The 24425-nt window shown below is 47.6% G+C and overlaps 7 protein-coding genes across 7 annotated transcripts; 2 read left to right on the plus strand and 5 right to left on the minus strand.

Moving 5' to 3' along the window:
* Positions 1 to 1031: 1031 nt before the first annotated feature.
* On the plus strand, positions 1032 to 2140 carry F4822DRAFT_431034 (Yip1-domain-containing protein; the record flags this gene model as incomplete). Its single annotated transcript, XM_051461416.1, has 3 exons — positions 1032 to 1076; positions 1175 to 1580; positions 1701 to 2140. The coding sequence occupies 3 exons, from the start codon at positions 1032 to 1034 to the stop codon at positions 2138 to 2140; spliced, it is 891 nt and encodes a 296-aa protein (XP_051311935.1).
* F4822DRAFT_307109 (Rhodanese-like protein) lies at positions 2032 to 3541 on the minus strand. The gene is made up of 2 exons (XM_051455274.1): positions 2944 to 3541; positions 2032 to 2835 (listed from the first exon to the last, which is right to left on the minus strand). Exons 1-2 carry the CDS (start codon positions 3181 to 3183, stop codon positions 2461 to 2463), a joined length of 615 nt encoding a protein of 204 aa, XP_051311936.1. The 5' UTR covers positions 3184 to 3541; the 3' UTR covers positions 2032 to 2460.
* An 86-nt stretch (positions 3542 to 3627) lies between these two features.
* F4822DRAFT_409122 (cytochrome P450 61) lies at positions 3628 to 6230 on the minus strand. The gene is made up of 4 exons (XM_051458629.1): positions 5472 to 6230; positions 5249 to 5399; positions 3939 to 5190; positions 3628 to 3888 (listed from the first exon to the last, which is right to left on the minus strand). Exons 1-4 carry the CDS (start codon positions 5632 to 5634, stop codon positions 3850 to 3852), a joined length of 1605 nt encoding a protein of 534 aa, XP_051311937.1. The 5' UTR covers positions 5635 to 6230; the 3' UTR covers positions 3628 to 3849.
* A 4014-nt stretch (positions 6231 to 10244) lies between these two features.
* F4822DRAFT_307155 (DASH complex subunit Ask1-domain-containing protein) lies at positions 10245 to 12022 on the minus strand. Its single transcript, XM_051455275.1, has 3 exons — positions 11763 to 12022; positions 10650 to 11697; positions 10245 to 10589 (listed from the first exon to the last, which is right to left on the minus strand). Exons 1-3 carry the CDS (start codon positions 11958 to 11960, stop codon positions 10462 to 10464), a joined length of 1374 nt encoding a protein of 457 aa, XP_051311938.1. The 5' UTR covers positions 11961 to 12022; the 3' UTR covers positions 10245 to 10461.
* A 253-nt stretch (positions 12023 to 12275) lies between these two features.
* F4822DRAFT_307164 (Spc97/Spc98 family protein) lies at positions 12276 to 15366 on the minus strand. Its single transcript, XM_051455276.1, has one exon. The coding sequence runs from the start codon at positions 15198 to 15200 to the stop codon at positions 12324 to 12326; it is 2877 nt and encodes a 958-aa protein (XP_051311939.1). The 5' UTR covers positions 15201 to 15366; the 3' UTR covers positions 12276 to 12323.
* Positions 15367 to 15516: 150 nt separating this feature from the next.
* Positions 15517 to 17556, plus strand: F4822DRAFT_409133 (CT20-domain-containing protein). Its single transcript, XM_051458630.1, has 3 exons — positions 15517 to 15968; positions 16056 to 17054; positions 17107 to 17556. The coding sequence occupies exons 1-2, from the start codon at positions 15716 to 15718 to the stop codon at positions 16844 to 16846; spliced, it is 1044 nt and encodes a 347-aa protein (XP_051311940.1). The 5' UTR covers positions 15517 to 15715; the 3' UTR covers positions 16847 to 17054; positions 17107 to 17556.
* Positions 17557 to 17760: 204 nt separating this feature from the next.
* Positions 17761 to 21021, minus strand: F4822DRAFT_307178 (uncharacterized protein). Its single transcript, XM_051455277.1, has 5 exons — positions 20561 to 21021; positions 20392 to 20487; positions 19681 to 20336; positions 18648 to 19629; positions 17761 to 18586 (listed from the first exon to the last, which is right to left on the minus strand). The coding sequence occupies exons 1-5, from the start codon at positions 20688 to 20690 to the stop codon at positions 17991 to 17993; spliced, it is 2460 nt and encodes an 819-aa protein (XP_051311941.1). The 5' UTR covers positions 20691 to 21021; the 3' UTR covers positions 17761 to 17990.
* Between the last annotated feature and the right edge of the window lie 3404 nt (positions 21022 to 24425).

Below are 24425 nucleotides of genomic sequence, written 5' to 3' on the forward strand. Positions count from 1 at the left end.
TCTACTCTCCACTTGGTCCTCCGTCTACGTGGTGGTATCATCGAGCCCTCTCTCAAGGCTCTCGCCTCCAAGTTCAATTGCGACAAGATGATCTGCCGCAAGTGCTACGTAAGTGATTTCACATCCCTCAGGATCTCTACAGCATACTAATATTCGGATTTAACAGGCCCGCCTTCCTCCACGTGCCACCAACTGCCGCAAGCGCAAGTGTGGCCACACTAACCAACTCCGACCCAAGAAGAAGCTGAAGTAAACGATTCGTCCTCGACAACGGGGTTTCCATCATATTCATTCGGCGTCTTTGGTTTCGGGATGTATCATGAGCACGCTACGGATCAGGTGGATAAGGCATATTCGACGACCAGTTGCTACGTACGATGGATTCTTCTGCGGAAAATTAGCATAGTCTAGTTCAGTGGCAATTAAGTTGCGTTGCACATGAAATCTGAATGCATTTTCCTGAGTGAATTGGGCCTAGTAGTCAAGTCGGATCAGGAGATTTCAATTCTGACGACTCCATGAGAGCCATAATCTAAGGGCTCTCTCTAAGAATACTATTTTGAACATGGGCTACGATGCTAATCTACCAGCGATCTTGCGAATTTACGACAATTGTTCGCAAGAAAACATAATCGCAATGCCTGCCATAGCCTGCAATCAAATAATCCAATTTGACATGAAATTTATTTAACATAATTAACTTTCACTCAACGAGTATTTTACGTATAAATCGTGAATGTATATGAAACGGAACGAAAAAGATACGAAGGTACATGTACATTTCTTAATAAGGGCCCACTCTGACCAATGAAACGTCATCGCAAATTAAACGCAGCTAGGCGATCGGCGTGCTTCCGTGTCCTCAATCAATTTACGGCGAGCTAAGACTTGCAACAAAACAGGTACCTGGAGCTAACAACTTCACCCCTCGACAGTTCAATCACTATATTAATTCGGATATTAGGGGACTCATCGACGTTGATACAATACTATTAGGTTGGATTGAAAAGTCAAGAGGAGGCACAATAAGGATGTCGAACGCAGGCTACGACGCCGTCGTCGACATTGACGATGAGGTATGCTTAGCTTTCATAATGACACAGCATAGCTATCTACCTCGCTATACCATACAAAACTATGGAGATAGAAACTAACAATCACATCTAATACACAGGGCGACCTCGGACACACAGACCTACAAGAAGACCTCGAATTCCACAACTCCAACTTCAACGAATCGACCTCCCGCAAAGGCGCTCCAGCCAGCGGTCTCCCACCTCCAGCGACCGCCTCCACAGGCGGACCCAACGCCGCCGGGTCCTCGAAACGATACCTCTGGACGATATCATTCTACGCGCAGTACTTCGACGTCGATACCTCGAGTGTGTTAGCGCGGTGCTGGGCTGCGCTATACCCGCGTGCGAATTTCCTCGATGTTCTTGAGGGAAACCCGGATTTGTATGGACCGTTTTGGATCGCTACTACGGTGGTTTTGATTTTGTTTTTGGGGGGCACGATCAGTCAGTATTTGGCTAGTAAAGGGGAGGGTCCGTTTGAGTATGATTTTAAGTTGTTGAGTGGTATGTCTTCCTTTCTTTTCCATGGGGGTTATAGATACAGAAGAGGGTTCTCGAAATGGAGGCGGGAAATAGGGACAGATATAGTAGAGTTTGGGTGATATGCTAACGAGTTGAATACAGGCGCCGCCGGTCTCGTCTACGGCTACACCCTCGTAATCCCCGTCATCCTCTTCGGCGCACTCCGCTACTTCGGCTCCGAATCCGCGAACCTCCTCGAATGCTGGGCGCTCTACGGTTACTCGAACTTGATCTGGGTTCCCGTAGCGCTTATCAGCTGGTCGCCTATCACGATTCTCAACTGGGTGTTCGTCGGTGTCGGCTTCGGCCTAAGCGTCGTCTTCCTCCTGCGTAACTTGTACCCCGTCCTTAGTGCGACCGATCGCCAGACTTCCAAAATCTTGCTTATCCTCGTTGTGGCCTTGCACGCTGGTTTGGCGCTTGCTATCAAGATCCTGTTTTTCGCGGCTGGAAGCCCGGTTTCGGGTGGTCCGGAGGGAGATACACCGCCGGCTGCGGGAGGGGACCAGCCGCCCGCTGATACGCCGCCGAGGTTCTTTTAAGGGGTCGTTGTGTATGATTACGTCTGAAGAGAGGGGAGAGATGATGGGAGTGACATGTGAAGAGAGCGCGCGTTCGCCTATAGATGGCGTGTATGTTGAAGCTAGTATAACGGCTTTCCGGCGTTTGGCAGGTTCTGGACGATATAGTGTTATGTGCACTACTAGCTAGCTGGTTGATACCTTTCTGTACTGATGTAATGAAGCCGAATTTACTTTCAATTTGTCACTTTTTCCCCTTAAGACTCTCAGTCACTTTAAGAGAATACAGTATGGGACAAATAGTACAGAGCTAGATGTTAATTTCACATCTGTAGACCCCCTCATCGCTCAATCTTCCCACCCTTCTCAACCCAATCCAACCAACTCCCAGGGTACTCGCCAATATTCGTATACCCAGCCTCCCTAGCAAGCGTAGCAGCCGCACGACTCCGCACACCAGCTTTGCAGTAAAAAACCAATTGCTCCTCTTCCCCACCTTCCCCCTCCTCTCCCTTTCTAACTCCCGGTCGTTCGAATCCGTATCGATCGTAGAATTCATCCGCGGACAGGAAAAAACTCTCGGGTGCGCTGGATACGGGGATGTTTAAGGCACCTGGGATTCGGCCTGTTTGGGCTAGTTCGGAGGGCTCGCGCGCGTCGATTAGGGTTGCTTTTACTTTGGGGTTTGAGGGTGGGGAGGTGAGGGTTTTGTTTATCTGGGGTAGTGTTTATTAGTATGAGGTAGTTAAATTAGGAGAAGAGTGAAAGGCGGGAAGGGAGGCAAGGTGGGAGGTGTGAGGATGTAGATATAGATATAGACATACCTCCTCAAAAGACCATATCCTACTGCTGCTCTCGGGCGCCGAATCTGAGGACCATCGGATACTCGCGGGGACGGTGCGGCGGGTTAATTGAGGTCGTAATATTGTCGCTGTTTTTGTCGTCGGAATTCGTGGTGTTCGAAGAATTGTGCTGAATGAAGCTCGAAGTAGACGGGGAGCTACGGGAGCTCGAGAACTGCCCCCGCGCAAAGCGGTGTTCATCGCAAGTCGTCTCGTTGCCATTGCGATATTTTCTCAGATACGGAACACGACTAATTCGTAGAGTAATCTCCAGTCAAGTTGTCGTTTCTCTTCGCGAGCGATAGCTTCTACCGTTCACCGAAGTGATATTGTAGATGGAAGAATTACCGAGCTCTGGTTGATTGGTGGGTTGTGATGTCACAGTAAAGTAACGCCGCTAGTCACCGACCCGCGAGAAGTACGTACATTTATAAGGACGTCACAAGTCGAGCTTGAAGATCACACAACATGTCTATAAAAACAGGAATCTGAAAATACCGCTGGATTTAAGGCAGATAATGTTTTACTCTGATACTATTTTATTCTTAGTTTTCAAGACTTATTGCTTACTGCCGAGTACGTTCATCAACGATGTACTCTTACCCAAGCCAACCGCACCCAGATACTATTATCACACCACATTGCACCGTCTATACAACACATCGGTTTGAGCAAAAATAACTTTTGATGGATTTTTCCAGGTCTAATTCAGCGTTTATGGACATTCTAACCGTCGTCGATATCGACTTCGACTCATCCTCAGCGCTAACATATATACAAGACCGACATTACGATTACTATATTCTACTTTCGTTCCATTCATTATAGGACAGTCCTAGCTCCTAAGCTTGCGTCCAGATCCCCAAGCCCAAGCCCAACTAGAGATCATCACCATTTCCTCTCGGTAAACGTTAAGGGGCAGTCATCCTAATAATACGTCAATTACTGTTCACACGAATAGAGTATATAAAACATACCTTGGGGAAGATGGTAGCGAACACCTTGATCTCATCAGACTCGGGCGTCGCGTGGTGCTTCCAGTCCAGCTGGACTGACGCCTTCCCGATCATGAGAGCCAGGTTAAGCTGCGCATAATGTTGACCAAGACAGTAGTGAGGACCAGTACCAAAAACGAGGTAGTTCTTGGCACCCTTCTCCTCAGCGTCACCAGTATAGTATCGTTCAGGGTCAAATTCGTCGGGGTTCTCGTACACTTCGGGATCACGGAGAGCCATGTAGGTAGTCGGGATGACCATGGCGCCCTTGGGAACGGTGTAGGTAGGGGTAACGGGGAAAGCCTTCTTGGCCTTGTAGGGAACCATTATGACAGGAGGGCGCCATCGTAAAAGTTCTCTAACAACCGCGCGAGTGTAGGTCATCGATTCAAGCTGGTCCAAGTTTACCGGGGCATAGATATCACCGTTTCGGACACGGTAGTTCTCCTCTCGAACACGATCCAATACATCGGGTCGGTTAGCCAAGACTTGGAACATGTTGGTGGCAGCACTCGACGTGGCATCCTGGGAAGCAAAAAGGAAGGTGAAAAGGGTTCGGGAGATTTCCATGTCGCTGAAGTCGCGCAGCAGAGGGGATGGCTTCACAAGACCCTCAGTCGAAAGACCCTTCCCGGTAGCCTCAACCCATTTCTTCGAATCGATCATGTCCTTGATCCAAGCGTCCATGATACAGGTGATATCACCACCGGCAGCCATGCGAACCTTGGACTTAGCAGCACACTTGGCAAGTTCGTCCATAACCATGCGCGCGGCTCTCTGTCCGTACCAAGTTCGGGTGTATGGAATGATAATTGGGAAGTTGACGAGATCGAGAGCGGCAGTTACAAGGTAGTAGTCATCGGCGATCTTCTTACAAGCAGAGTCGGGCATGTAGTATCCGGCGAATGTTCGCAACGATACGGTACACATGAGCTCACGGAACTCGTGCATAAAAGGGACAGGCTTTCCACCAGCATCCTTGGTGAGCTTGAGGAAGTCGGCGAAGTACTTCTTGTAGACAGCCTCCTGACCGGGAAGATAGCATTCGAGGGCCTTGCGAGTGAAGAGACCGTTCAATCCCTTGCGGTAGTCGACGTGGGCCTTTCCATCCAAAAATACCCAGCTATCCTCTCCGAGAATCTTGGTAGCGACATCGACGACACACGGCTTCACGTATGCGGGCGAGTTGAAGACCTTTCGGGCTAGGTCACGAGTGGAAGCGATAACGACGAACCTGAAGAACCAAATGTTAGCAATGTTGAAGGCATAAAAAAAGGGGTAAGTGAACATACTTGTGGAAGATAGAGACACAGCTCAGGGGACCACTCTCCCACTTCTCCATGTACTCCTCGAACTTGGGATTTAGAGACTCGAGGAAAGGACCCATAAAGGGTAGCTTGAAGGACGGTCCAACGATAGACCCCTTTTGCATAAAGTAGCTGACTATATCACAGATTTTGATTAGTAAAACGCGAACTTTTTTTTTTCGAGTCCTTCAGAAGACTATCAACATACTCTGGTCGTACGCGACAGCTATAGCGAGGATTGTGAAAACCCATGTCATAGCACTAGCGTTCGCGATCATGTCAACAACATAATCGACTTGAGGAGGCAGGCTTCCAGCAGGAATGCCGAAATCCGCCAAAGGCGAGGAAAAACTCGTAGCGTTCGCGGCCATTTCGAAGACGAGCAGATATTTTTGAGCCGCGCTCTCGGTAGGAGACCACTCAGGGGAGTATGTATAAGGCGCCGCAGTCTACTATTTATCTACCAAAATTCCGACTACAACAAAAAAAGAACACCCACGAAGTGTCTCGGAATCCACCCGCAAAAGGAACGAGGAGCGAGGGAGAGAGAAGGATTGCGGAGGACGACCCTTCAAAAAGGACGAGAAGCTAGGCGCGAGGAAGGGTATTAAAAAAAGGGCAAAGAAGAGCGAAGACGAAGGGGAGGTGGATATAGCAGGGAATCCGCTAAAATTTGTTAATTGAGATTATTTGATTATCCCATTTGATTATCGAAGAACCCTTTTTTTGAGGCCTTGACCCCTGTATAATCTCAATACCCCTACCAAAATTTAGCTCGGATAGATAGATATCCGTACCTTCGGGTACTATCATGAACTAATCAGATTGTATCTAGGTACATGCCCTGTAGTCATTGAGTTTGAAAATGGGTTGATGACGACTAATGCTCTTTTTTGATTGGGTAACTTTAAAGTTATCCGCGGGTGCTTAGTGCTTCCTACTGCACGAGCGGTTGCAGGAATCTTCTTTTTCATAAGGAAGAAGGTTACATAGGTATTCCGTACATAAAAGGTTGGGTTCATATGTATGTACATCAAGATGTGTATGTATGTACATATGTATGTATGTATTTCCGTCCATCCCGTCTCCACCATCTTCGATAACGGAGCTATGATTAACATTATCCGCTAGCTTCTCCGTGGGATCAAGTGGGGTAGCTTAATTCTCACTTTGACACTTTCATTTGTGCTCCACTGAAATTTTCATTTCCTTTCCCTACAAATACTTTCGGACTATAAGTCATTTTCTTCGATTTTCCCCATTCCACCAAGGAGAGAAGAGAGAAACAACATGTCATACTTGGCAATAACATACGGTAATACTAATCATGTCGGCTCATTCGTAACGCATACGTATACACAAGATGGTATCAGCATCGGTTCATCCCGTTGTTTTTATTTTTTTCTCATGGAGAAATACATGCGGCCTGCCCCTGTACAAAAAGTGATGCAATGCAAATCACCTCAGCAGCCGAGCTACCAAGGCCAGATTAGGTTTCATTGCTTTATGAATTGACCAATCATCCGAGCTGTATGCCTCACCCCCTCCATTCACCGCTCCTCTATTCGTGGTCCAAGCTCTTGTTCTGCGGGACAACCAGAATACGAATACGAATGCTCTCATAATTAAGATGACCTGATTGGGGAATAGGGGCGGAACACGCAGGATTTCAGTTTTCCGATTATCCCGGTTACCTGCATACCCTTTTTACCATTCCAGTCGTCGTTACTGACCATTACTAACTTCCCTTGGAAGCTCGTCAACTCCGTGTCGTCTCCGCGTTCTAGAACCAAAGATTAGACAGGGAAGCGTGCGGAATGTAAGCACATTAACTCCTTCATAAACCAAACTCCGTTACTCTCGTTTACCTTGCTCTTGCTAGCTGTCAACCAAACAAGTGAGGGATTGAATATGACCCCAGCCCTTTTCCATCGAAAGGTGGAAATTTATCTCATCGTTGGTCGAGGTCTGGAAAAGAACAGTCTTGACTATGCCTTGATACCCAAATTTAGAGACGAGATTTCCCTGGGAGAGGATACCTTTATATACTACGAAGCTAACTTCGATCATCTATTTGCTTGAAATTCAAAACGAAGACATGCTCGAATAGCCAACCGTGCAGCATAGGCTGAACCACGGTGCCTTGACGCCACACACACCTAAACCACTCAGCGAGAGCAAGCCAAAAGGGAAACAGTGCGTGATGAACCAGCACCTAAACTAGTTATTCTCACGCATCTTATCCCGAGTTCAGGACCTCCCTCCATTACCTCCGACGTCAGACAAGCTGGTCCTTCCGTCTTAAATCCAGCGGGTTCAATTTTAGCCGAGCATATGAGTTTATTATAACTCGGATCCGTACGGGCGACAGAAGAGGTAGTCGCCTAGATATATTTCAGAGTAACGTTCACCATAGTACGAGGAATCGCCATCTACACAAGCTTCGTCCGTGCAAACAATACTCGCGCTATCTACTACGTAACTCAAAATGAACAACGAACTTGAACGGAGTAGTCGGGACGATAAGTCCGTGAGACCTAGCCGCGACCAATCCCTTTTCAAGCACGAGGCCGGGAGGGGGGCGTGGTGAGTAAGCTCCCTGATCAGTTGAGGCTCCAAACACCCGTTTGAATCCGGGTATAAAGCCTATCTGTCATCATTTATTAGTTCAGCCCTATGGTACCCCCCGGCGCGATGCTTACAGTATGAAAAAGATGAGGGAATTTGGGAGCAGAGAAGAAAAGATGAAGCTGGCTGGCTTCGAAGTAGATGGTATTTCCTATTGTCGTCACGGCTTAGCTGTGACACCGTTCTCAGAGTCGCGAGCTCTGCCGAGCTATGAAAGGGTTATGCTACGCCTAAGCCACGTAAATGAATAGTCGACTTTTCAACCTCGAAGTCGATCAATTTATGCTACCTACATGGCTTCAACATGGATTCAAATGCGCCGCCCAATAGGTAAAACTAGATTTATTTCTACAAAATACCCGGGAGCATTAGACTATTAAAAAAGACACTAATAAGTACCAGTATCTTGGAGGCTAGACGTAAAGTAGGCAAGATTATTAATCCAATGCTTACATGATCGCCGAGTTTTTGAAAGATAATAATTCCAACTCATACTTTTTATAAGCGTTGTGCTACCATGGAATTAAGCACTCGATTTTTAACCATTCCTAAAATTCCTTACTTCTTATTGCTAAAACCGTTAAAAATTTGTGCGTTGAAATATTACATTCACTTCAGTTTAGCTACCAAGAAGTCAAGTCCTTTAAGTAGAGACCTCAAATATCCCGAAGAAGCAGATATCGTCAATCGAGGTTTGAAGGAATCGTCACATGCAGGCAATGGCGGGCTTGATAATCCACATGGCCATAGTCGCAATATGTAAGCCAGCGCCTACGTATTATCTACACTATTAACTATATCAATATCCAACAAATCCCACGGATTTGAGGCGTAAAAATCTAGATATCGAAATGCAGAAAACATCATGATACTCTTGTTAACATACCTACCAAAAGGGGATATTTTAGTTAGAGTGATTGGGGTGTTGCTCATATGTATGGGTGAGTCATTTCATTTCATGATAGGAGAGGGATGTCAATATTCGATGCTGTATCGTGAAAGGAAAATTTCCGCACTATAAGGCTGAATTCGGAATCTACACCCTGGTCCCATCTAACTAGGCAACAAGAATTAAAGAATCTTATAGGCAGCCGTGGGTTCAAAGGTATAGTAGTATTCTTTCAAGTGAGTCAGTTCGCCGCCAAAGACATCAGACTAGCTAGGCAGGTCGGAACTCGGATATATACTAGAAAAGGATTGGTAGCGTTACTTTGAATGCAGTATACAGTTTATCTCCGAGAAGGAATAGTATACAATGACTTTGAGGTAAGACTCAGGTCTACGAATACTCTTGAGTCAGCTTCGGCTGTTGTACAACTTGGCTGAATCCCTTGCTTTCTATTGCGTGTAAGTTGGCTCAAAGTGACGGATTTTTATTTGAGCAGGCTTTCCGCCGAGCAAGACTATCGAGCGGCGATCTGTAGTGCTACTTACTTACTGTACATCTCTGTCATCAACGTGAATCTTATTACCCATGTAGGCAGTACGCCGTAGGGCGAGTATAAGGCTGAACAAGCGGGATTCTAGAAGTCAACCTACGTATACATTCTAAATTCATATAAGATACGCAAAATACGCTGATGCCTTGAATGATTTGATATTTCTTTCGCTCTTCATCAGGCAGCCAAGACATCCCGTTCAATAAGCAGCAGACGGCATACTACTACACTATACTACACCATCCATCCATCATCTAGAAGAAGCGGTGAGATCTTACACGCGATCATCTAGGCAGCCAAGCCGGGCTCAACTCCCGTACCAGGCACCCCTTTTATCAACCTGTCAAGCCTCAACCCCTGGCCATCGACTTCTGAGTATATAGCAAAGTATCTATTGCAATAAAACCATCTTAGCAAGAAACGAAGAAGCATACAGACACGCTACATCATGGCCAACTACACACAAGACAAAGCGCACTCCTCCGCACTCCTCGGCGCCATCCTCAACGGCGAGAAGGCGCAAGAACAAGAAGCGCAACAATTGCAGCAAAAGCAACAGCAACAAACCAGCTCTACCAAAAAGCCCACCTCCGACTCAGCTTCCATTTTCTCCACGAGTTCCTTCGGTAGCACGAAAGCACTGCTCAAGAAAGTCGTGCCGGGAAAATCCAACAAGGCCTCCGGGTCTGGCTCCTAGCTACGCATACACTGGGTTCATCGATCCTGCCCATCGACGTTTCTCTGTTCCCCATTGAGCTGGTTAGGGATAGGTAGATAGGCGGACATCTACCCCCTCGCGTTAAGACCGGCCAGCAATCTAGCGGAATGGGGGTCGAACTACCGGAGGTATATCATAGAGAAAGTCATGTTTTGACTTTAAGGGGGGACGTATGGATGGTGCATTGAACAAATTTCCTATGTTGGGGCGGCTTTTGGTTTCTTTCATCAACACACGATAGTGGAATCTAGGACGGATAGGGTGTATAAATAGGGGTATCTCTTGTGTTTGTCTACTTACGACCAGAATAACAACTATCCATTTTTCCTGGTCTGACGTTGTGCACGCCGCCTATTCTGCCACGTTTTATATAACCTGCTCTGCTGGGTACCCAGGTAGGCCACATTGTACTTCTAGAACGTATCGTCCAAGATATCCTGATTCATCTTAACCATAGTAGGACTATACTCAGAAGAATCCTCCGGCCCGGCGCCGGCCGTAATCAGAATATCGTCAACGATTCGTTTGCTCGCCTCTCGTGCTGTCGTCCTTCATTAGCATCCGCCACACCTCTCAAACAAAATAACAAGGAAATACATACCAGGTGTCTGCATAAGTTTACTCGGCGGCAACGCAAACTGAATCGTCTTCGGGGGACTAAACCCGCCCAACTCATCATCCTCATCACTGTCCCACGTAATCTCATCAGGATCCTTCTTCCCCTTCCCCTTCCCAATCCCCACATCCCTCGCCTCGGCAAACACATCGCGCGTCTTCTTCGCCGTCGCGGGGGTCTGCACGCTAACACCAGGTGTTCGCGGCTCCCCTGTGGCCCCAGCTCTACCTCGTAACCCGCCAAGTCGCACGGGGGACATGTACAAATCACTCCTCAACTTCGGCACCGCCATCTCAGGCGAACTCGTCGGACTCTCCGCCCAAAGCGCGCGCCTCGTCCGATCCTCCTCCGCCTCCCCCGGTTTCGCGGGCGATCTCGACCTCGATCTCCCCCTAGGTCTAGGCAGCGAAGGCGGTGGTGCCATTTTATGCGGTGTAGCCTGTAATCTATAATTCTTATCCAACACGCGATGCAACAACGGGTCTTTACTCCTCGCCCCCTGCGTCGCCGACTGGAACGGATTCGGTTCCTCCAGTAACGACGACGAGCGCGGTGTCATCGACATATCGGGTAACCGCGCTTGGGAGATGCGGCGCGTGGATTGCGCGGGGAGTTCCATGGTATCGTCTTCGTCGTCGTCGTCGGGTTGTAGGAGGTTGTCTTTGAAGATCGTGTTGTCGCCTTTGAGTTCCCGACGTAGTTTCTCGTACGGCGATTCGAAACTAGCGAATTGCGATTTCGATTTCTTGGCGAGGGTAGCGTGCGGGAGGGATTTCGTGGTAGGTGGGCGAGGCGTGCTTCCTGTCATTTCGGCGTCGTCGAGGAGGGAGTCGTCTGGTATGTTTCGTTGGTCGTGGTGGTCGGCGTAGCTTGGTTGCTCGGCGGTTACATCCGGGTCGACGGTGGTGTTGTTGTAGTCTTCTGTTGTTTCGTCTAGGGTTGTTTCTTCGGCTGTTGTTGTCTCGTCGCCTGCTAGTTCTTCGTAACCTGAGAGCGACACGTTGGCAGATGCCTCGAAGAATTGCTTCCAGAACTGCAGTGGAATAGGTTAGCCAATAATTCTAGGTGAATATTAGAGTAATGACATGGCAAGCATACCTTAGAAGCATCCCATACATTTTTGGAGTGTTCGCCATATTGCTCTACTAGGGGTAGAATGCTCGTGGTAACGATACGGTGTGCCTTGCTGAAGTTATGATCGATCTCCTGCAGTGTAAGAGTAATTGACTGCTCGAGTCTCTCCAATTCCTCTGTTAAGGTCAGGCTCCGACCCGACGGTGGCCCCGGTCGAGACATTTTGTCGGATTCGGTCGGTGTGAAGGTGAAGAAAGAAAGTTGAAGATGGAAGCCAATCCAATTAATTGTGCGCTGAAGGGAAACAATTTACTGGTTTTGGTAGCGGGGTTTACAGGGGGTTAAGTGGTGGGGGAGACGTCGCGTGTCGCCAACCTTACGCGATGCGGGGTTCTTTGATAGGGGGTAAACTTAGCAGCTAAGGGGCTAAATAGGTACCTATGAAATCACTTAGGCACCTATATAGGCCCCTAAATATAATGAATAGGTAGTAAACACCTTACCTTATAGCTACCTATCACGATGGAAGACTCGGGCTGTAAAATGAGGTAAGATTCATTCATTCGGGGTATCTTATAATTCTATTTAATTAGGCCGCACGCGACCATAGTATCCTGACATCTCAAGCTTGACCAAAAGCATGTCAATTGTATTCTCGTCCTTCACACTATCTCCACGTTTTCCATCACTCATCAATTCGTCCTTGGTCGGCTTCTCTGTGTAACTGCCTTTCTCTCTGAGGCCACGACAGACCGTTATAAATATATCCACCTTCTTCTTGAAGGCATTATACAAGCTCTTAGGTGATAAGTCTTGCGCCTTATTTCCCTTGCCCCCAATGGCTTCCAGGCGAGCCACTTTTGAGAACTTGAGAATTAACGTGAAAATATCTTCCAGTAGTTTCATAACAGGTTGTTGTCTCTTTCGTAGTAATAATGTATGCATGATATGATCCAACATTCGTTCGTGTTCCTCGCGTACTCCGTCCGGGCTTATAACCCGTGCTTCTTCGTGGTCAAGGTCAGACTTCGAAATATTGGTCTCTACACCGTTAAGCCAGGTGTCGAATCGTTTCCATGGTATCTCCAAACCTGTCTCAAAAAAGTATGCGCTTATGCTCGTGATAAAATATTGTGCTTCGATGCGAAATCGTAGCGAAGCATTATCAATATGATGCCAATTCGATGTTCTCGCAAGACTATCCCGGAATATTTGCTCGGTCACGTAGAGCATTCGTAGCACTCGGAGTAATAATTTGAATATTTTGTCGTATTTGAGTAGGACCACTGTCGTGAAAATCGGGGAGAGAGGCGCAGTAGGCTTATATGAAAGCCGAAGGAAATCTAAAGCTTCCAACGATTCGGGATCCAAACACTTCTCAATTTCCTCAGGCGACAAGTCGCGGACGGCGAAACTGATATCGCCAGGTAGCTCGTTTTTACTGTCTACCGGTTCGGGTGACGAAGACAGGTAACTCTCTGCAAGAACACCCATCAAAGCTAGTCGGAGTTCGGAACTCGCTGGGGGCCAAGTCTTTCTTCCGCTTAATCGTAAGCCCATTGTGCCACCAGTTAGAGCAATACCTGCCTGTCGTTCAGCCGTGTCGAGATCAGGGTCAAAAAGTGCATGGGAAAGGCGACTACAGAAGACACCATTTCCGAGTAATTGGAATTGCTTCTGTAGGGAAAGGTGGTCTCGCAGCTGATGCGCACTAAACAACAGCTTCATGTACTCGCGATTGATGACTCGTGCTTGAACCGCGACAAGTGGTTCGAATGCCTGATATGGTATCAATGACCAATGAGGCGGGATTTCAGAGATGGCTTCTTCTGCAATAGAGGTGTCTTCGAATAATCGAGTGTCAAGTAATTCCATCAAGTTATCTTCACCGTAGGAAAGTGCTGGTGGCTTGTTCATTTGCTCGATGGATGCTAGCAGTCTCTCTTCTATTTCGGCTGCTGAGTGCCCCCAGAATTGCAAGGTGAAGGGCCTGTTTAACTTATTTTCGGTCGCACCAATTAACCCAGGCGTCGTTGTCTCTCCCGCAGACCAACGTCGCAAGTTTTCGAATAGGCGTTTCTCGTACTCCTTGACCTCTTGATGGAAATGTTCAATGGACTTCCAATCAAAATGCCACTGAAGAGTTGGAGGTTTGCTCTCGGCAATGAGGCTCATGCGGCAAACTGGGTTGTCTGGATGGTGTATGCGGAGAAGCCTCAGAGTTTTCCCAGTCTCAAACATGACTGTTGCCACTTCGCTAGGGACAAATTCCGGCATACGATTTTCATCGAGGACGTAGTCTGGTTCATCCATCTCGAATCCAAAATCGTCCATAACAGCGATGTTTTCAACCTTAATAAATCCATTTCCTGGGTTTGTTTTGCTTATTGGGAGACCATTTTCAGCCTTAACGCCAATCCATTTTTCAGTGAACTCAGCCCATGGCAATGAAGCGCGTGATAGCAGATCGCGCGTAACCCCATTAAGTAGCGCGTTCCCATGCTCTCGAATTTGGACCTCCTTGAAAATGAGAGATAGAATTTGCTCCTCGGTTTTTGTTTTCGAAATCTCGACTATCAGGTGTTTGAAATAGGCTAGTAATGATACAATGGGTTGAATGAGAAGCTGAAGTTGAAGGAGAGATCGTACTTCTCTCGCTCTGGTTCCTAGGTTCTTCTGAATGGCTAGTAGAGCCACATCCACGGCTTTTGCGACAGCTATCCTAACTGGTCCTGGATACTTCGTGTATGTAGTCTGGACGTACGCTGAAAGATATCGAGTTGCATTTCCGCATTCAACACAACGTTCCTGAAGGCCCTTAAGAACATCCGCAGAGTAGCCTGAGATTCTCATCTCATCTAGCTTCGGGATAAAGCTAGCCTTTTCCTCGTTCCAATTAAACAAGTTCGAAGCCCTGCCGAATGCCAGTGACAGAAGTGCTGCAATGTAAGGTCGCGTTTGAACCACACTGCTATTCGTACTCCCCATCCTAAGGGGATCTTCCAATTCCTTCATCGCAGCGTCGTAAACTCCTGGTCCAGCTTCGGTGATGAATAAGGGTGTCGTTACAGCGTTATCAGGAATTAAGAATTCGTCCCATGTTTTGTACTCGGCGTCCGCTTTTGATGGTTCATGGCATTGGGACCATAAGTCTTCAAATACGGCGGGTTCTTGTAAATCCACATTATGTAGTGGTTCAACAACAGGACTTTTCTGCTGTTCGCTCTCATTGGCTCCATTGGAATTATTAGAGTTTACAGACGCCGGAAACTCAGGCAACCGGAAGAATCCATCAACGTGTGGGTTAACAGATTTGAGACTGATGAGTCCATTTTTTGATATTTCCGAGTCTCTGAAATCGATACGGAAAAACTCCAAATTTGTCTCTGGCAACGTTAACCGTTTTGAACATTGTTCGTAATCCGGGAAGGCGAAAAAGTCGGCAGGATCTTTATCTGCCATTTTATCGACATGTGAATGAAGTGTGATGGATGCATCTGTGCGCTATTGCGGGAAGAAAGCTCATGAGATCAATTCTTGTAGTTAATATATTTAACTTCGCGCGAAAAGATGAAGACGAGAGGATCAAAGATATGTACCTAGGTAGGTACGTAATTGAGCTAGGTATGTGAACGCGTTGTTCCTACCATCTGCGCGGACCATCAGTTAAGTGCCCCTCGTTGATTAGATAAGCCAATACGAGCAATTCATTCGTCCAAGCTGCAAGCTCCCCTGAACCCTGCACCGTGGTCCTTGCTTCAGTAGGTTAAACCTCAGCTGAACAACAGCTTTAAGCTTCTGCACGACGTTTCAAGCAAGAGCCCTTCCAACATTCTATTCCCTCTCAACAATTCTATATCAACCCACTCCATTTCTTCTTCGCTTCGGTTTTTTATACCCAATGATAATTTTTAATAGGCAACGAAAAAATAAGATATGAAGAATTGATATTATAGTCTTCTTTTTAGAGGGTGAATATGCCACCAAAAAGAAAGTCCAAAGCGAGCAGCTTAGCAGAAGTGTCAACGCCAAAAGCTTCATCAACTCCAGCCCGCGACGATGATGCTATGGATGTGGACACACCGCAAGCCTCGGATACTCCCCGAGCTGCTGATACCCCCACAGCTTCCAAGCCTAGTCTACCACCACCAGCTGAGATCCTCAACAATCTCTGGACTGACGATCAGGAAGCTTCGTTATTTAAGGCAGTTATTCGCTGGAAACCTTCAGGTGCGTCGCATTTCATTTCGATACTCTGTCAATTAACCACATACCAATTGAAGCCTCCCATTACTAACACCTCATCCCTGTGCATAGGTATACATAAGCATTTCCGTATGATCGCTATCTCAGAACATCTTCGCAACCACGGTTTCGATCCCGATGTCGAGACGCACACGCGCATCCCCTCCATATGGGCCAAGCTCCGACTCTTCTATAACATGGACGCCATCGACGAGCGCGACAACTCCTTCGACTACGTCAGGGGCGAAGCCGAAGGCCCGGACGAAGAATCCCCCGAGAGCAAGTACAATGACTTCGACCTACCTCCCGATGACTTCCACGACCTCATGTGGGCGCGTGCCGCCGCTGGCCCAGGCGAGGAATCCGGCCCCTCCGACGCGGAGGTTAATGAAGCGCCCGAGAAGCCGACGGCAGGTAGGAAGCGCAAGCGTGGCGGCGCTCGTGCTACCGCAGGAGGAGCCGACATGGCAACCGACGCAGCTAGTGTTGCTGGTAGCACCACGACGAAGACGCGCCGATCTAGTACGGTCGACGACACCGATCAGGAGACCCCGTTCCCTAGTAGTCCTGCGGGACGGGCAGCTACCACCGCTAGGGGTGCGCGAAGTCAGAAGCGAGCTGCCGCCAAGGCGAAGGCCGCTAGTGCAGAGCCTGACGTCGAGGAGGAAGACGAGGAGGAAGAAGAAGCCGCTGACGAGGATGAAGATGAGGAACACGAAGATGAGGCAGAAGAAGAAGAGGGCGGCAAGGAGGAACCTGATACTACTACTCCGACTACGAGATCTGGTAGAGGGGCTGCTGCTGCCAGGGCGAGAGCGGCTCGTGGACGGGGGAGAGGTAAGGCGGGTCGGAAGAGAGGGTGATTAAGTTGAGTGCTTCGAGTGTGTTTTCCGCGAAGAGGCGGCAATGTTGTCGGTCCCGATGCCCGGCTTGCGACTCACGTATGGATTGCATAAATGAAAGTTGCGCCGACGAGGTTGACGAAGAAGTCACGATGATGTTTTAGGGCGCCAACAATATGCGGCGACACTATGGTCAGGCTTCATGCACGGCATCACATAGGGCAACGAGGTAAAGTCACGTCTATCTAACTTAATTAGCTTCCTGCTAATGAATGCCTCAGAGGTGACCCTTAGGAATTCATGAGAAAAAAACTGGGGCCTCCTGTAAAATACCCTAGGTCTGGTATATAAGTAAAAATAAACTACTTGATTTTCAGTCCCGGAATGGGGGTGTGGTAGTGTGCGATGGGTGCATGGTCAATTTTGTTACCATAGATCTGGAGCATGCGACTCGTAATTTACACGCTATCTCCAGTAAGACTTCGGCGTTGCTCATGGCAGTAAACTCCCATGCCTTTGTTTCGGAGGTCCACGGTTCGATCCGGCATGTCACCAGTGGACTCTATTCTTTTTTTTTTTTTTTGGCCTTGTAGTACAGTTGTACATGTCCCTCTAGCAACCAACATCTTCACGCTTCAGGCAGATAGATTATCCAGGAGAGGTGCGCCACCTGCACGTAATCTTGACGACTGGGCAGATGCCTAAGGAACATATATAAGTAGAGATGTGCATTCATTCTAACAATTAAAAATATATCGATTCAGCGATTGATCGATTTATCGACCAATGTAAAACGTAACGTAAGTTGTGTGTCGTCTCATCAAATCATCCCATGATTTGCTCCTAGTCCTAGATCCTCTACCCAGTACCCCTGATCATATTCATACCTAAATCAAACGGATGGTCAATATCCCAGCCCATCCTAACAGATATATGGGAAAATCACGTTTTACCCCCTATCCCATCCAAAGGTAAGATTCGCCTAACCAACCCCAAAACCGCGTCGCCGATGGACAATTAAAAACTCCTGCTTGGTATCTTCAAATGGGATAAATGTCAAAATTATTTAGTAAATTCAGATATTCAAAGCAGGACATAAGAATCATAAATCGCTCCCCGCACCCATTTTGCCTTCTTTATTTTATTTATCTTTGTCTCATCGCATTTAGGAATTCCTCCCGTCGCCATGTTGTCCTAGCCCAGCCTTATCCTCTTGGAAAATACTCCGCCTCGGGGAGTTATTTGACCCCGGTTGTAGGTTCGAACCCCCGTGGACGCTGTAATAGTCGAGTGCTTCGTATCCGCCGTCCACGCCAGTTACACTGGGTGGGCTGACGGGTAGTGGGGGACTCGCTTGCTGTGGTGCGAAGGGCACGTTGTGTTGCGGCGGGGGCGTCGGGGCGCGGGGTATCATGGACGAGTCCACTGTATCTTCGCTTATTTGCCTCGAGTGCCTGGGGTTCGACCCCATGCCGCTCGCACTCCTATTAACAGGTGCACCTGCTTGGCCCAAAGGCGGGGAATCGGGTCTCTGTGTGTAACTCGGAGGAGGCGGGTTACCAACTTGAGAGGAGCTGATACTAGGGGCGTGGTCGTGGGATGCGGTATTCGAAATAAAGGGTTGGCTAGTGGGTGTCGCGGTGGAACGTGGCATATGTGGATTCGAGGCGAAGGGCGACCGCGCGATATGTGTGAATCCCGTGTTACTATTGTCCCCCGTGCTACCGACTAATTCGGATGGGGGCGGACCAGGCGATGTGTCTATATACAGGATTAGCATATGAATTTGAGATCACTCGGTAAAGTAGGTATTGTGACTTACCCATAAGCTCTACTAAAGGCGTGCCCAACATCTCGGAGGGCTGAGCCATTTTCATTTCCATGTGGCCCGGTGAAACGCCTCGACTTTCCATGTCGTCGTATTGGACTCGCGTATCTTCGGAGGTCACGGTTGGCGCCTTGCCATCGCTCTGCAGGCCTCTCATCCAAGACGCAATCTTATTGCTGTTATCATTGGTCGAGTGCTCGCTGCCGTTCTTCTTCAGGAGTCTCCGTCTCCTATAGAGAATTATAGCAACGACGACAGCCGTAACAAAAACAAGACCGAGGACTACACCCAACACCGCTGCAAGCCAAGAAGGTGTACCTTTCCCTCTGCTTCCGTCGTCCGATCCTCGAGTACTGTTGGAAGGACCCATAGAACTGTAAGGGTAATATGTTGCTATCTTCTCTGTAGGGTAATGAGTAGCAAAGACGCTTCCGAGTGCTTGCGTGGCCCATCCTGAAGGGCTTGGGGTGGTAACTGTTGCACCGCCAGAGTAACTACCGCCTATCATCACATGAATCATCTCCGGGACCCCGTATGGCGCCCAGCTATCTGGGTTATATGAATCCATCCATGCCCCAGACGTGAGATTATAGGCTTGGAAAACTCCTTCGAGACATTCGATAGTATCGGCATTGTTGCCTGTCTTTCCTCCAATAGTTATCATTTGATCCGGGTATGGCGTCACGCACTGATGTCCAGCCCGACCGTGGTCTGGCGTACCCGAGGAAGCCTTCATCCACATGAATGTTGGGAGTGAGAGAATCCATACGTCATCATTGTAGTTTGAGGATTCATCAAGACCATCATAACCTCCATAATAGTAGATATTATAACTAGAGCGGTCCTGCGCGGTAGCAACGATTGCGCAACCCTTCGCGTATTGAGGTGGGCTACCAGAGGTCGGTTGCTGATACCATTTGTTACTCGCGACATCGTATATATCAATATTCGACATGAAACTGGGGCTATCTTTTTTCTACTATGGGGTTAGCAATCGCTTCTAGATTTAGGATGTAGTTCACCTTACACTTTGGGCTTCGTTTTGGGATGTGAGCTCGTAATTATCATAATCGGGATATGTCACACCACCCACTACGACCAGGATGCCTTGTTCTCCTACGGGGACCCAGACCATGGAAGGACTTGCACGGCTCGGGGTTCCAGTCGGGAGGGTCACATTTTTCCAGGACTCTGCTTGTTGCGTGCCCATGTCTAGGGTGATGAAGGTATTAGAGACGTTAGCTGGGTCATACGTAGAGTTGACACCGTCGTAAATTGGTCCCCAGGACTCTGAGCGATATCCACCGAAATACCATGCTTTATTCTCGGACGGAGCGTTGGCTGTGCCTCCAAAAGTAATATACCGTGTCATGCCATCGGGAAGTTGTTTGGTTAGGAACCCTGAGTGGAAATCTTTCTCTGTCCCATATTGCGACGCCATGTAGCCGAGCACCTTGTTTGCATCTGGTGCAGCGTAAGTTGAGGCTAACATTAGTGTACCACCGTATAAGAATAATTCATCGTTATTAGCGAGCAGCGCTCCGTCGTAGTAATTAGGGGCAAAGTCGTTTGCGGCGCCGCCACCGGGCGCCTTCGACAAGGTTTGAAGTATAGCACTAGCATTTGTGCTTGTGTTGAAAGGAGTACCGAAATTTAGCGTCCACATTAGACCCAAAGGATTATCTATGATCAATAATTAGGATATATTAGACGTGATAGCGAGCGATATACGACTAACCATCGTCGATCGGATCACCCAATGTCCCGTTGGCCATACCGGGAATCCAAGCTTTATGGCCTCCATCAATATAGACTGTATCCTTGAGGACGGCAACTATACAGATATTGATTAGATATTCACGAAGTAGAAGGGCGCGGCAATTTTGTGTCCCAGGTCGAAGCCTTACCTCTAAGATCAGTCCAATAACATATAGTTGCATTAACCTGATTATCTATCCATTTGAACTCCTGGCCACATACAGATGAGGCCAGCCGTGTAGCGGAAAACGCCAGCCAGGCTATCCTAGACCGACACATCGTGTGTCTAGTCGCTATGAATGCCAAATCTGCGAAGAAAACAGCAGCAGAGTTAACTAAAGATTAGAGAATGATGAGTTGTATAGGTAGGTAAGGATTATTCCATGGCAAGGGTCTGTATTCGCTGGATGGAGAGCCGACCCGCCTTGTTAGGTCAAGGCGAATCTGCCACAAAGGAACGAATACTCGTATTGTCTTGACTCTAGCCTCAATGACGAGTCTATTCTTTCAATTTGCTAGGAAATTCACGCCACAGAATTCGCTGAGCAGAATATTGACAAATGAAAACAGAACAAACGAAGAAGGCGGGTCAAAGAGTGGTACTCTTTGCCCAGGCAGACCGACAAAAAAGATATATACGGGAGCCCCGAACGTAAGAGTGTGAATGGTTTGCGATGGTAGGGCGGAACAAAAAGATCTCTCTAAGCTAAGGAGGCTCGTAATGGTTGGTCCAAATCTTGCGAGTCAAGTGATAGAGGGAACAATCCGTGAGGGGCCCCTATTGATGCAACATTTGGAGGGCTAATTATTACGCACGAATCTATGATAGACAACTAAGAAGACAAAGAGGCAAGCTTTTGCCCCTCTCGTAGATCGAGGCTCGGATGAGATGTTCCACACCTACATATGTATCTAGCTGTTCATCGTTGTTGGAGGGTGTGCTAATACCTCAGTTTGGTTAGACTAAGGCAGGTCAGCTCACTTCCAGGACCAGCCTCATCTTCCGTTATCGATGCTTGAGAATAGATACGGGACCCATGGGGTTTACTCTGGGGGATATTCATTGACCCCTCATAACCAGTACACCTAGCCTGGTACCAAGTTAATAACGTATAGGGATAATTGGTACTGAATTATAGATGTGCTAGTTAAACCTCAAAGAAAACGTTACTATGAGCAATTGGGAAATGGAGCTGAAAGGTTCAACATGAAAAAAAAAAAATCGACCGAGAGCCTGTAAGTAGAATACCTAAACTAGGTAGACAATGCGGTCGGGTTAGAGGACAAAGACATGAGAAGGACAACACACGTAAGAAACATCCTGGTAAGACAGCATGCTTCCATTGGGACGCAAAAAGCGGGATAGTATTTATTGCCATGACCCCATTGGATCAGGCACACCCTAGCTGCATAGAATCTGATGGTGGGTAGGACCATACTGATGTTGGTGCAAGTCGAAGATATCGTGAGCGATCAAAAGTAACTCAAGAACAAATGGCGGGGATATTGGGGGCCAATTTACTATGAGGGAAGTTGGGGGTTATAAGATATGTGCCGCACTCGTCAGCTGAATTCCAGCTTTGATCTGTCTATATAACCAGAGCCTCGGCCAGATCATAGCGAAGGACTCAATGCTGACAGAACCACGCCGAGTTGGGACTTAGCTTCTCAGTGTCAGCAGGGAAGAGAAGAAGAAAAAGACAGAGGAGGAAGCAAAATGCTGTTATGGTCGCACCAGGCTGTTGGCAACGGGCGGTCTTACTCTCGACCTGACCACTCTGCCGCTTTGGTAGGACTGATTGATTTTTCCAACGCTCTGGTACTGCAGTTATACGAAGTGGTACCATAACATAAAAACATGAGTTTTTCAATCTTGGCGGAGACTCCGTTATGTTTTGATTCACCACGGTAATTATTTATTGTCTTACATAGGGTCGTGTACCTACATGTAGGTAGTACCAATAGGGGTAAAAGAGGTAGAATTAGAGTAGAGTAGAGTAGAGTAGAGCAAAGTTGAGTAGAACGGGATAAGAGGCTCGAAATGGAGAGAAAAGTTTAAAGTTCTAGCCCATGAGCTGCACATCGCTCACGCCGCACATGTTGCTCCTTGTTTTTCTCTGTTCGGTACCTTCCCGCCCTAGGCCTTGTGGGGATTATTATCTAATTCATCGAACCAATCGGCAGCTACGAACGAGCTAATATTGCTTACGGGCGTAGCTCTGTGTGTTACGACGCTAAGCCCTTTGTATCTTTACCCATCGACCGGGATTCAAAAAAAGAAAAGCAAAATTCTGACATTCTAAGCTAAACTCGCAAGCCTCTCTCTTTTCCTCTCTTCCGCCTTATAGGCCCCTACAAAGAATAACATCCCAAGTATCTTCGATGAACTCGACGATCTCTCAAGAATCATAGGTTTTGAGAGACACCAATTGATTTTTATTGATCGTAAATTTATGTCATTGTTCTCTCAACAAATAGTCATTACGCCTCGATGCGCCACCAGAACCACACTCATACACGTCCTCAAACCGGTTTACTCTATCATCTAAGTATTGTCCGTTATCTACCAGGATTACCAATACGATACATGTACACCACTTTCTATTCAATGGAGTTTGATCTTCCACCTCTAGATACCTAGGTATCCAAGAAGTAATAGGCCAATTGTCTGACAAAAAGACGACGGGTACCTACTTACGACAAACCAACCTCCCGGCGACCTCAATTTAGAGTCTTTCAATACCCGCCGATTGTGTAACAAATGTTACTCTTTCGGATTTCTTAATTCGTGCGCAGATATGATGGCATCGCTTTGATGATGGTTTATTGGCTTACCTTACCGGTCCGGCCTGGTCTCGGTACTCTCTAATGTACCTAAACCCTTCCTTCGGATAGCCTCTTATTAGGCATCGACAAGTGGCGATCCTACCTAAGCGTCACGAACGATGGTACTATGCACTCGTCGTGCAGCTTATAACGTCCGGGGTCATATCATCGTTGGCCACAAAAGATGTGACTAGATGCAGTACAGAAACGGTGAAGACTGAGCCCAACCACTCGTCTTTCATATCACCCATGTTCTTCCCGTCCCTCGTACACGTTCTCTCGGCCTTGGCTACGACTCCAAATCTCCAAATGGAAGGTTGTAGGAACCATTATACGCAATGCACGATGGTATACACTACATACCCCGCTATCGTATACTGTTTCTACGCTGCCTGTGACTAATGTTCCATTTCGATATTCTCTTTTGGTCTCTGTCTTACTTTTTTCTTATTCCCTCATCCGAGCCTACCAGTCAGATACCTAGTTACCTAGGTAGGTACCCATGTGAGATTTATTTCCCTTGTTGGTTGCCGAAGAGCCTCGCTCGGATGTCTTACCAACTTGCATATGTATTATCCAACAGAATAGGACATTTCCCAACCCTAGCATCTACTTCGCTTGCTGCGGCTGGCCAAGTGCTTACTTGCCTGCAGCTCGTCTGATCGTTTTCGCTTTCTCTCTTTTCTCACGAATTGGTATTTTCATGTTGTACGTGGTATGTAACCTCTAACTATGCGATTTGCTTCAATTTTTTGAGGGGAAAAAATCATTGTGCGCGTCCTTATTCCTCTCCGGTCTGCTTCTACTCTAGCCCGGTAGGCTCTGGAGCCGGTACCCTTCAAATGATAGGTGTGGAGTTCGGACTTCCTCTGATTACCATGGGCGTGGGCAAAGGAACCTAGCATAACGGACCGGAGACGTGGTACAGATGTATACGTATAGTGCCACCCTCCATCATGCAGCTATCGTCCGGGGACGCAAGAAGCAGACTGGCAGATTTCTTTTTCGCAGGGGTGTTTAGTTGAACATGGCTCCGTAAAGACCTGACTGATGGCGAGCTGGACGTATCACATACTTGATCTACGCTTAAGCTTGGTACCTATCTCGTGTTGACGTTGCCGCATCTGTCAGTTCTCCTTCTCAGTTAAGTCAGCCTTATTGGTACCGCTATTCCCCCCCTTCGTACTA

The sequence above is a fragment of the Hypoxylon trugodes genome (assembly GCF_022578975.1).
Source record: "Hypoxylon trugodes strain CBS 135444 unplaced genomic scaffold F4822scaffold_7, whole genome shotgun sequence".
Classification (NCBI taxonomy): domain Eukaryota; kingdom Fungi; phylum Ascomycota; class Sordariomycetes; order Xylariales; family Hypoxylaceae; genus Hypoxylon; species Hypoxylon trugodes.